This window comes from Balaenoptera acutorostrata, chromosome 5 (genome assembly GCF_949987535.1).
Source record: "Balaenoptera acutorostrata chromosome 5, mBalAcu1.1, whole genome shotgun sequence".
NCBI lineage: Eukaryota > Metazoa > Chordata > Mammalia > Artiodactyla > Balaenopteridae > Balaenoptera > Balaenoptera acutorostrata.
Genome location: NC_080068.1, coordinates 47,845,824 through 47,858,085, shown reverse-complemented (window position 1 = coordinate 47,858,085; position 12,262 = coordinate 47,845,824). Strand labels below are relative to the sequence as shown.

Genomic DNA, 12,262 nt, shown 5'->3' with positions numbered 1-12,262 from the left:
GCAGAGTTTCTCCTGAAAAATCTGCTTATAGGCTTATGGGGGTTCCCTTGTATGTAACAAGTTGTTTTTATCTTGATGCTTTTAATGTTGTTTCCTTGTCTTTATCTTTTGACATTTTAATTATAATGTGTCTTGATGTGGGTCTCTTTGGGTTCCTCTTATTTGGAACTCTGGGCTTGCTGGAACTGGATGTCTCTTTCCTTCCTCAGGTTAAGGAAACTTTCAGCCATTATTTCTTTAAATAAGATTTCTGCTCCTTTCTCTCTCTCTCCTCCTTCTGGGACCCTTATATTGTGAATGTTAGTCCGTTTGATGTTGTCCCATAAGCCCCTTAAGCTATCTCCACTCATTTTCATTCTTTTTTCTTTCTGCTGCTCTGATTGGTTGAGTTCCACTGCCTTGTCTTTGAGTTGACTGATTCTTCTACTTCATCCAGTCTGCTCTTGAACCCCTCTAGTGTATTTTTTAGTTCAGTTATTTATTCTTCAGCTCTGTGACTTCTAGTTGTTATTTTTTAATATTTTTTATCTCTTTGTTGAAGTTCTCACTGTTCATCTATTCTCAGTTTGGTGAGCATCTTTTTGATCATTACTCTTTATTAGGTAAATTACTTATCTCTCATTCATTAGGGATTTTTATTTTTTCTCTGAGGTTTTATCTTGTTCTTTCATTTGAAACATATTCCTCTGTTTCTTCATTTTGCTTGACTCTCTGTGCTGGTTTCCATACAGTAGGTGAAACAACCACCTCTCACAGTTTTGAAGGAGTGACCCCGTGTAAGAGATGAATCTTGTCATTCAGCCCTGCCTCAGCTTTTGGTTGTCTCTTAAACATCTGTGCTTGCCCAAGCAGCCTATTACATTTTTAATACCTCTCAGTGGTTGTGGATGTGCCAAGACTTGTCATTGTCCCAAAGGGACCACTTACTTTCAAATAGTTTATCAACAAAAATCATGTTTTACAGTTTCTTTCAAAACTAGTAATTAATCAAGGATTATGTATTACATTTGATTGTAATGTAGTCCTGCTCCCCTCATTTTTGTACTCCACATATGGAACACTGTACAAGAAAGCTAGTCAGAGTTAATCTCTGACTTTGTCTGTTTCTTTGTGTTATCATTTTCCATATTCTCCTAGCCCCTGTTTTCTGTAAACTGCAATATAAGCCATAAGTTTTATTAGGTTAAAAGTTTTTAACAAAGGTACTTCACAGGTGATGCTGTTTAATTACTTCATATTCCATCACATCAGGAAGCATATAATGTCGATATTAATGCCAAATTAGTGACCCCCAAATTTCTCCCATGAAAAGGAATGTTTTTCCTTTTGATACTTTGACACCATGTGACTATCCTATTTCTCATAAACCTTTCATCTAGGATTTTGTCATACAGTGATGATCCTTGCTGAATCAGTTTCTTAATGTCATATTTCTCAACTTTGAGAGTTTTCTCCCAGTTGCACTGACAGTCTCTATCATTTTGGGGAGTGAGTAGAGTCCTTCATGTTGGGCAAGAAAACGGGTTGAGAGCCTCAGTTACAGGAAACATTTAATGGTATCTAATTTTATGTAACTTTTTCCAAGTTGGCTTTTCAGTTCTTTGGAAAGAAAATACTGATTAGGAACTGAGGGACATTCAGAATGCAAATTATATCTGATGAAATTGATTTCTTGTAGTGATTGGGAAACTTTTTTGCTTGTAGTCAGGTTATGTCAAAGAAATTAGTGTATGTTAGGTTTAACAAGGCAAACCTTGTGAAAAAAATACCTTTTTTTTCTTTTCTCAGAGCAGTTTGGTTAATTCAAAAGTGACTTAACAGTTATGTTCTAAACACATTATTTATTTTTCACTTACTATTGTGTGAGACCCTCATCAAATTGCTTAACAACTAGTGGAAGAGACAGATCGATAAACAGGATCAAATGTGCTATATGGTATGGAACAGAAAGCTGTGAGAATTTTAAAGAGGTGCTGTGCATACAATTAGGAAGCCTAATTGTATGAACAAATATTTATTAAGGACCCAATTTGTAGTGACCTTTTGGACCACTACAAATCCATTTTGAATTATGGTTACACTAAATGTTTCTTAATTGTTGTTTGATGACATACTTCTCATCTTCCTAAGTAGAAGATAAAATACATCCTTAAGTACAACTACTAGATAAGTGGTTGCATTCCAACAACAATTTTTTGACAGCAACTGGATGTCTATCAGTTCAGTTCAGTTCTGACAGTACCCAGAGTAGGTGCAGACCCCACAAGTGGGACCAGTCCTAGAAGATTGCCCCTGTTTCAGATGACAGGGAACCACCAGCACTTATGATGGACTGGGCTGACTGCAAATTTGGGTGTTCCCATGACACCCTCTTCAGGTTTGATAATTTGGTAGAACTACTCACAGAACTTAGGGAAGTGCTATAGTTATGACTAGTATTTTATTATAAAGGATACAAATGAAAAACCCAGATGAACAGGTACATAGGATGAGGTCTAGAAGTGTCTCTAGTGCAGGAGCTTTTGTTCCCATGGAGTCAGGATGCACCACTCTCCCAGTATGTTAGTATGTTCACCAGCCATGAAGCTCTCTGTACCTTGTTACTTGTAGTTTTTATTGAAGTAGCTTAACATAGGTATGGTTGATTAAATCATTGGTCATGTGATTGAACTCAATCTCTAACGACTCTTTTCTCCTCAGAGATTGGGAGGTGGGATAGGAAAAAGTCTGAAAAGTTTCAACCCTCTAATCATACACAGTAGTTGGTTTTTCTGGGACCAGCCTCCAACCTGAAGCTATCTAGAGACATCACCAGTAATCACCTCTTTAACATAACAAAGACCAATATCCGTCATTAGTTATTTTATTTTCATGGGATTTTGAGAACATTTGGAATATTTTATAGTATTCTTGTAATCCAATATTTGGAAGTATAAATTTAGCTTTAATTTAGCAACCGTGCCTGGAACTGGGCTTGAACAATATGTTGCATTGGACATAGAAATATATAAGTGGAATTTGTGGTTACTGCCATAAATTCTTTTGATTTATGTATAAAATGAGTTAAAAATTGAAGTATGTGATATCGTCAAAACTCTATATAGAGGTGCCTGAGGGAGTGAGGAGCATGAATTGGGTTGGTCCTGAAAGCCTTCTGTGAAGAATGTGTGTTGGAGAATTTGGTGGATATGGATTGGTGGCAAGCAGATAATGGTCCTCTCTTGGATTACTATAATGTCTCAACTAGTTACCTCCCACTAAATGCATTCTTCAAACAGAAATAATATTAGCTAACTAATACTTAATCAGAAAAGTTTGGAAAATATAGTATTTGGAGAAATATAAACAAATTATTCCATTTCATTCTCAGAGCAGGCACTGCTGAAGACCAGTACAGTGTTTACCATGTTTAGGTGTAAATCATAGTTGATGAACACATTATCTCTCTATGTAGAAGACTTAACGTTTTACCAGATCTATGTCTGATATAGGATTGATGAAATTATCAAACTTTAATTTTTAGGAACAGGGGTTTTATGAACAAAACTTAGTTAACATTTTCCCCCTAATTTTCCTAATTCATAGGGATATATTTACTTTGTTATATGTACGGTTGAGAATGGATATAAAGCAGGGGTCCCCAGTGCCCGGGCTGCAGACTGCTACCAGTCCAAGGCCTGTTAGGAACTGGGCTGCACAGCAGGAGGTGAGCGGTGGGTGAGGGAACGAAGCTTCCCATCTCTCCCCATCGCTCACATTACCGCCTGAACCATCCTCCCCCGCCCCCGCAGTCCATGGAAAGGTTGTCTTCCACGAAACCAGTCCCTGGTGCCAAAAAGGTTGGGGACCGCTGATGGATAGAATCCATGGTTCCTTCAGGAATATTTTTACTGTGGTTCAGTGTGTACTTAACTAGGTTGTGCATCAGAACCATCTGGGGGACTCCCACTGCCACCCCAGTTAATAATCAGTTTATATTATTATATATTCATAAGAACATATACAGAAGTAGAATAATGAGTAAGGGGTGGTTTAGCAAAATGTATGTATTTGGCCTGACTTGAGACCTTCTGATTCAGACTTGTCAGAACCTGGAAACTATTCAAGATAAACACACACACACCAGCTCACCAGGCAATTCTGATGCATAGTTGTGCTTGGGAATCATTGCTCTAGGGGAATCTCTAAAATATCTCAAAACAAATGCTATATAAATGATTTATCTTGACCTGTACCCATACTACTTCTGTATCTAGATATATGCTAAGTTTTAGCATTGACTTTAATTTTTTAATCAAATAAAATTTGAGCAGCTTAAGTAGCACTTTATTAATGCTACTAATTCGTTAATGTTTGCATATGAAATTAATGTTAAATGAGCATCTTTTAAAGAAATGCCCTGAATTGTTAGAGCTTTTACTTAAAGTACCTTTCCCAAACATCATCTTTTTCTCTCCTGGTAACTGCCATGTGAGGTGTTTGATTTGATTTCCCCTACATTATATACATGGAAATCCAAATCTATGAGGTGGGAGTTGTACAGTTTCTTATACGTGCAGTTAGAGGATATGGAGACTCCGGAATGAATCCGTACTGATTCTGGACTGTCATCCTAGGAGCTCTTTTCCCCTGTTGTTTATCCCCAATAGTTTACTTTTCCTTTGAGCATTTTGCACTGAACTGGAGTGCTAGTGCCTTATCATTGCTGAGTTTGCTGTGTTAGAAGGACTAACAAATTGATAAAAGTGACATTTTTTTAAAAATTTGATCTTGAAACTTCACTGAATTTATTACTTCTAACAGTTTTGTGTGTGTGGGTGTGGGTGTGGGTGCGTGTGTGTATGTGGAGTCTTTAGGGTTTTCTTTTTTTTTTTTTGGAATTTTTGAATTTTATTTATTTTTTTATACAGCGGGTTCTTATTAGTCATCCATTTTATACACTTCAGTGTATACAAGTCAATCCCAATCTCCCAATTCATCACACCACCATCCCCACCCCTGCTGCTTTCCCCTCTTGGTATCCATACATTTGATCTCTACATCTGTGTCTCAATTTCTGCCCTGCAAACCGGTTCATCTGTACCATTTTTCTAGGTTCCACATATATGTGTTAATATACGATATTTGTTTTTCTCTTTCTGACTTACTTTTGGTCCTGGACTTTTGTTTGTTGGAAGATTTTTAATCACAGTTTCAATTTCAGTGCTTTTGATTGGTCTGTTTATATTTTCCATTTCTTCCTGATTCAGTCTTGGAAGGTTATACCTTTCTAGGAATTTGTCCATTTCTTCCAGCTTGTCCATTTTATTGGCATAGAGTTGCTTGTAGTAGTCTCTTAGGATGCTTTGTATTTCTGCAGTGTCTGTTGTAACTTCTCCTTTTTCATTTCTAATTTTATTGATTTCAGTCTTCTCCCTCTTTTTCTTGATGAGTCTGGCTAATGGTTTATCAATTTTGTTTATCTTCTCAAAGAACCAGCTTTTAGTTTTATTGATCTTTGCCATTGTTTCCTTCATTTCTTTTTCATTTATTTCTGATCTGATATTTATGATTTCTTTCCTTCTGCTAACTTTGGGTTTTTTTGTTCATCTTTCTCTAATTGCTTTAAGTGTAAGGTTAGATTGTTTATTTGAGATTTTTCTTGTTTCTTGAGGTAAGCTTGTATAGCTATAAACTTCCCTCTTAGAACTACTTTTGCTGCATCCCATAGGTTTTGGATCATCGTGTTTTCATTGTCATTTGTCTCTAGGTATTTTTTGGTTTCCTCTTTGATTTCTTCAGTGATCTCTTGGTTACTTAGTAACATATTGTTTAGCCTCCATGTGTTTGTGTTTTTTACGTTCTTTTCCCTGTAATTGATTTCTAATCTCATAGCGTTGTGGTCAGAAAAGATGCTTGATAATGATTTCAATTTTCTTAAATTTTCTGAGGCTTGATTTGTGACCCAAGACGTGATCTATCCTAGAGAACATTCTGTGCGCACTTGAGAAGAAAGTGTAATCTGCTGTTTTGGATGGAATGTCTTATAAATATCAATTAAATTTGTCTGGTCTATTGGGTCATTTAAAGCTTGTGTTTCCTTATTAATTTTCTGTTTGGATGATCTGTCCATTGGTGTAAGTGAGGTGTTAAAGGCCCCCACTATTATTGTGTTACTGTCGATTTCCTCTTTTATAGGTGTTAGCAGTTGCCTTGTGTATTGAGGTGCTCCTATGTTGGGTGCATAAATATTTACAATTGTTATATCTTCTTCTTGGATTGATCCGTTGATCATTATGTAGTGTCCTTCTTTATTTCTTATAATTGTCTTTATTTTAAAGTCTATTTTGTCTGATGTGAGAATTGCTACTCCAGCTTTCTTTTGATTTCCATTTGCATGGAATGTCTTTTTCCATCCCCTCACTTTCAGTCTGTATGTGTCCCTAGGTCTGAAGTGGGTCTCTTGTAGACTGCATATATATGGGTCTTGTTTTTGTATCCATTCAGCAAGCCTGTGCCTTTTGGTTGGAGCATTTAATCCATTCACGTTTAAGGTAATTATTGATATGTATGTTCTTATTACCATTTTCTTAATTGTTTTGGGTTTGTTTTTGTAGGTCCTTTTCTTCTCTTGTGTTTCGCACTTAGAGAAGTTCCTTTAGCATTTGTTGTAGAGCTCATCTGGTGGTGCTGAATTCTCTTAGCTTTTGCCTGTCTGTAAAGCTTTTGATTTCTCCATCGAATCTGAATGAGATCCTTGCTGGGTAGAGTAATCTTGGTTGTAGGTTCTTCCCTTTCATCACTTTAAGTATATCATGCCACTCCCTTCTTGCTTGTAGAGTTTCTGCTGAGAAATCAGCTGTTAACCTTATGGGAGTTCACTTGAGAAATCAGCTGTTAACCTTATGGGAGTTCCCTCGTATGTTATTTGTCATTTTTCCCTTGCTGCTTTCAATAATTTTTCTTTGTCTTTAATTTTTGCCAATTTGTTTACTGTGAGTCTCAGTGTGTTTCTCCTTGGGTTTATCCTGTATGGGACTCTCTGTGCTTCCTGGACTTGGGTAGCTATTTCCTTTCCCATGTTAGGGAAGTTTTCAACTATAATCTCTTCAAATATTTTCTCAGGTCCTTTCTCTCTCTCTTCTGCTTCTGGGGTCCCTGTAATGTGAATGTTGTTGCGTTTAATGTTGTCCCAGAGGTCTCTTAGGCTGTCTTCATTTCTTTTCATTCTTTTTTCTTTATTCTGTTCCACAGCAGTGAATTCCACATTCTGTCTTCCAGGTCACTTATCCGTTCTACTGCCTCAGTTATTCTGCTATTGATTCCTTCTAGTGTATTTTGCATTTCAATTATTGTATTGTTCATCTCTGTTTGTTTGTTCTTTAATTCTTCTAGATCTTTGTGAAACATTTCTTGCATCTTTTCGACCTTTGTCTCCATTGTTTTTCTGAGGTCCTGGATCATCTTCACTATCATTATTCTGAATTCTTTTTCTGGAAGGTTGCCTATGTCCACTTCATTTAGTTGTTTTTCTGGGGTTTTATCTTGTTCCTTCATGTGGTACATAGCCCTCTGCCTTTTCGTCTTGTCTGTCTCTTTGTGATGGTGGTTTTTGTTCCACAGGCTGCAGGATTGTAGTTCTTCTTGTTTCTGCTGTCTTCTTGCTTCTGTAGTTCTTCTTGCTTCTGTTCTTCTTGCTTCTGCTGTCTTCCCTCAGGTGAATGAGGCTATTGGTAATTTTTTTTTGTTTTAAAATTATAATTAAGCTACAAAATATCCTATGCCAAAATGAGTTTTAAAAACTTAAGGTGGAAATCTTTGTTTATATGTGACAGAAGTAATTGTCCTTTAGAATACCTGGCTATGTGTTTCAGATATGATGCTTTCTCAGGTACAGTTAACAGACTGTGGCATAAATAATGAGGACATTTATAATCTTACATGAGAGGTCTGGAAGGCTTGTGTAATTCAGTAGCCGAAGTAATTCAGTGTTCTGGGTCATTTTCTCTCTGATTCTTTTTTCCATCATGGCCACATATGGTTGCCATAGGTCTAAAGATTATATTCTTATAGAACAAAATCCAAAAGCTGGAAGGAAGAGCAGAGCCTCGTCATAGAAATCCTTTTTTTGTTTTGTTTTGTTTCTTCTGGTTGGAAAATCTTTCCTGCAACCCTCAGCATACTTTCCCTTATGTCCCATATAGCCAAAATTGGTTACATATTCCATCCTAAATCAGTTGCTGACAGAGGAAACGAGATTCCCATTATTGCCTTAGAACAGTGTTGGTTCAACCTCTGGAACTTTAAAAGGGACCCACCCATCTGATGCTGTTGATGTCTCATATTAAATCACATCAGTGTTTTGTCATCACTGAGACGGAGGGGCTGATGGGTAGGCAATCACTAGTATTTGCCAAACTATAGTGATATAGTTAAGTTGTAACATTTTCCACATCCTATATAAGAAATATTCCCACTCAAATGATATTTGTATATTTTAACTTGAGAAGCATGTTATCCTGTATGTGCTACTTCATGATTGGCATAGGAAGCCAATGTTTTGGCTGTTAATTTAGTACAATGTGTTAGTTGTTTACTGTTCTTATTTTTGTCTTGTGTACAATCAGTTTATTTCCCTGTGAGATTAAGCTCCTCAGTGCCGTTACATGATTTTGGCAGGAGCTTCAAACTCTTCTTATTTAATCGATTCTTGTTCTTCTAGGTGGATTCTCCACAGTTTTCCTGGTGCGGACTCATGGTGGACTCCGCCATGCATTGAAGCGAATGTATGTCAATAACGCGACAGACCTCAACATTTGTAAAAGGGAAATTACAATTATGGTAAGTGAAAGAGTAATTCCATTTGAAAAATTTGGTGTATTTTCTTTCAGTTTTTCACATAACATTAACCAGCCTTTAGGCAAGCTGCTTATTGGCTTGGGCACATCTAGATAACCTTTGAAGTGTACTCTTTATAGCCATACTTAGGGCTAAATACAAAGAACTCCTACCTTTCCTCCCTTCCCTATTGTAGTTCAACAGGCAAGCTTCTCTGCTTTCTTTTTTCCTTTTTAAAATAAATTTAAATTATGGAATATTTTGAGAAGAGAAGAATTTAGAAAATTAGTGAACACCTGTTTACCCCCTACCCAACTTAAGAATTAAAGGCTTACAGATACAGTTGAAGCCTTCTGTGTATTCGTCTCTAACATTATCCTTATACTGTTATCCTCATCCAAAAGGAAACCCCTATCCTGAATTTGGTGCTTACCATTCCCTTGGGTATTTAATACATTCACTATATGTGTTACTATTCACAGACAACAGTTAGTTTTGCTTTTCATTTTTAAAATCATGCTGTAAAGTTGATTTGTGTGTGTGTGTGAACTCTGTAGTATTGGTAAGGTATGTTTCAGCAAGGAAAAAAATTCTTCTTTAATATTAGGAAAAGTGAAAAATATTTTAATACACCATTAAAGAAAATTTCAGTTACTCAGTTAACTAGATTAAACATTTCGAGAAAATTACAGAGTAAAACTTTCCTTTTTTTCTAGAGTTGCTTATTGTCAGTGCTCTGGATGGTTTCTTATTCTTGTTCTCCCCTCTTTCTCCTCCTCTTCCTCTCTTCCTCTTTTCTTTTATTATCTTCCTCTTCCTCCTCCTCATCCACTGTTTATCAAGTGCTAATATATATGTTTAACATTTTTGTTTTATTGAGGTGAAATTCACATACTACACATTTTATAATTCACATTTTAAAATGAACAGTTCAGTGGTTTTTAGTACATTCACAGTATTGTGCACAGACTGCCTCTACCTTGTTTTAAAACCTTTTCATCACTCCAGAAGGAAACCCCTGCCCATGAAGCAGTTGCTCCCCATCCCACTCTTGTTCCAGGCCCTGGCAACCACCCGTCTATGTTATGTCTCGATGGATTTACCTATTCTGGATATTTCATATACATGGAATCAAGCAGTATATGACCTTTTGTGTCTGGCTTCTTTCACTTACCATATTCTTAAGGTTCATCCACATGGTAGCACTTATCAGCACTTCATTCCTTTTTATGAGTGAATAATATTCTATTATATATACTATATATGTATCAAAATTTGTTTATGTGTTCATCTATTGATGGACTTTTTAAAAAAAACATGGATAGACATTTGGGCTATTTCTACCTTTTGGCTATTGTGAGTAGTGTTGCTATGAATATGTGTACATATGTATTGTTTATTTTCAGTTCTTTTGGGTATGTATCTAAGAGTGGAATTGCTGGGTCATATGGTAATTCCACATTTAACTTTTTAAGGAACCATTAATTCCACAGCAGTTGAACCATTTTCTGTTCACACCAGCAGTGTTAGGAGGGTTCTAGTTTTTCCACTTCCTTGTAAACACTTGTTACTGTCAAGCCTCCCCAACTGCTAAGAGGGAGATTTTCTTATTTTGTATCAACATCTTTATCAACACACATATTTTGATCCTTTTTGTTTGAAGATAGGCACGTTTGTACAGTATGACTTATCAGAATTCTGCCTTTATTGTCCCTATCCCTTAGCTAGACTAGAGTTGATTAGGCTTTGAGACTTGCTTTTTTTCAGGTAAGGCTATTAGTCAAAAGGGTGAAAAGATTTACTCTGAGATAATAGGGAATCTTAGACTAAGTTTTCTAACTTGAGCCCAGATATGGTATTGTACTGTAATTCTTCCTTTCAATAGAATTTGTATAATTTTCAGATATATAAAATATAGTCATCATCAACCTCAGCAAAACTCAGATCCTGTGCTTTTAAATAAGATATTTTGGGGAGGTGAGCAGTTGTCTTCCAACTGTTTTTTGATGACTAATCCTTCACTATTTATGTTTATTTATGAATTATTCACATGTTCAGCTGCCGTTAGCTAATATCTCAAATTATATTACACACTTAAAACTAGGTTTATTTTAATGATAGTGGGTGTAAATTATTTTAAACAGTATTCTTGATAAGAGTTTTTAATTTACAGACAGACCTTATTTAGATCATTTTGATTTTTAACCTTATAAATGTTGATGATTGTCTTGTACTAGGAGCAAAAGTGTCAGGTTTGCCATGTTCTTATTTTCTTGTACTTGTAATATTAGTGTTATCTTTATGGTTTCTTTACAAAAATCCTTTTTAGGTATTTGTTTATTTTTTTAGGTTATTTAGTTAAAAGTACATACATTCATAAATTCACTTGACTAGGTGGACATAAATTGCAATATGTTGCAGACAAAACAAACAAACGAGAGTGTAATTGTTAGTTCATAAATGTTAGAGCTTAATTTCTTTATCTTTTTAAGATAAAAATAAGTAAAAGTTCTGATATTTTATTCTTGAGTCCCAAAGGACTTTCTTGTACACTCACTTTTGGAAACTGTTACTTTTTTTTTTTTAATTTATTTATTTTTGGCTGCGTTGGGTCTTTGTTACTGTGTGCGGGCTTTTCTCTAGTTGCTGAGAGTGGGGGCTACTCTTCGTTGCAGTGCGCAGGCTTCTCATTGCAGCTGCTTCTCTTGTTGCGGAGCACGGGCTCTAGGCACATGGGCTTCAGTAGTTATGGCACTTGGGCTCAGTAGTTGTGGCTCACGGGCTCTAGAGATCAGGCTCAGTAGTTGTGGTGCACGGACTTAGTTGCTCTGCGGCGTGTGGGATCTTCTTAGACCAGGGCTCAAACCCATGTCCCCTGCATTGGCAGGCAGATTCTTAACAACTGTGCCACCAGGGAAGCCCTGGAAACTGTTACTTTTGAATGAACCATCTCTTTATTCCCCAATGAATTTAAAGTAAGTATTCATTAAGTATTTGCTTGTTAGGAAATGACAGTCACATATAAATAAACTTTCCATTGAAACTGTAGAAACCTTTTTGAAATGTGTCAGATTCCATACTTACACCTAATCTTACTTTTTGAAATTCTTTAAATATATCAATTTAGACTTGAAATCATTGTTAATGATAGACCTTTAAAATATATGTTTGCCAGTTTTTAAAATTTTGTTTATTTTTTACAGAAAGAGCTGTCTGGTCACAAAAATATCGTGGGTTATTTGGACTGTACTGTTAATTCAATTAGTGATAATGTATGGGAAGTGCTTATCTTAATGGAATATTGTCGAGGTAAGTATTTTTCTGCAGTTGTTTTATGCTAAAAAAATTTGCCCATAAAAGTGGGTTAGTAGGTGTCTTGGTTTCTCCCAGGGCAGCTGTCATCTAATTCTGGGCATTCATTGCAATCTCAGCTTTAATTATTTGT

At 36.0% G+C, this 12,262-nt stretch overlaps 1 protein-coding gene across 3 annotated transcripts in view; it reads left to right on the top strand.

The window, feature by feature from the left end:
• BMP2K (BMP2 inducible kinase) overlaps positions 1-12,262 on the top strand; it is a 124,371-nt gene that overhangs the window by 46,415 nt on the left and 65,694 nt on the right. For all 3 annotated transcript variants that reach the window (XM_007165601.3, XM_007165599.3, XM_007165600.3), the window contains 2 exons: positions 8,702-8,820; positions 12,021-12,126. In XM_007165601.3, coding sequence (XP_007165663.2) covers positions 8,702-8,820; positions 12,021-12,126 — 225 coding nt within the window. The remainder of the gene's footprint in view (positions 1-8,701; positions 8,821-12,020; positions 12,127-12,262) is intronic.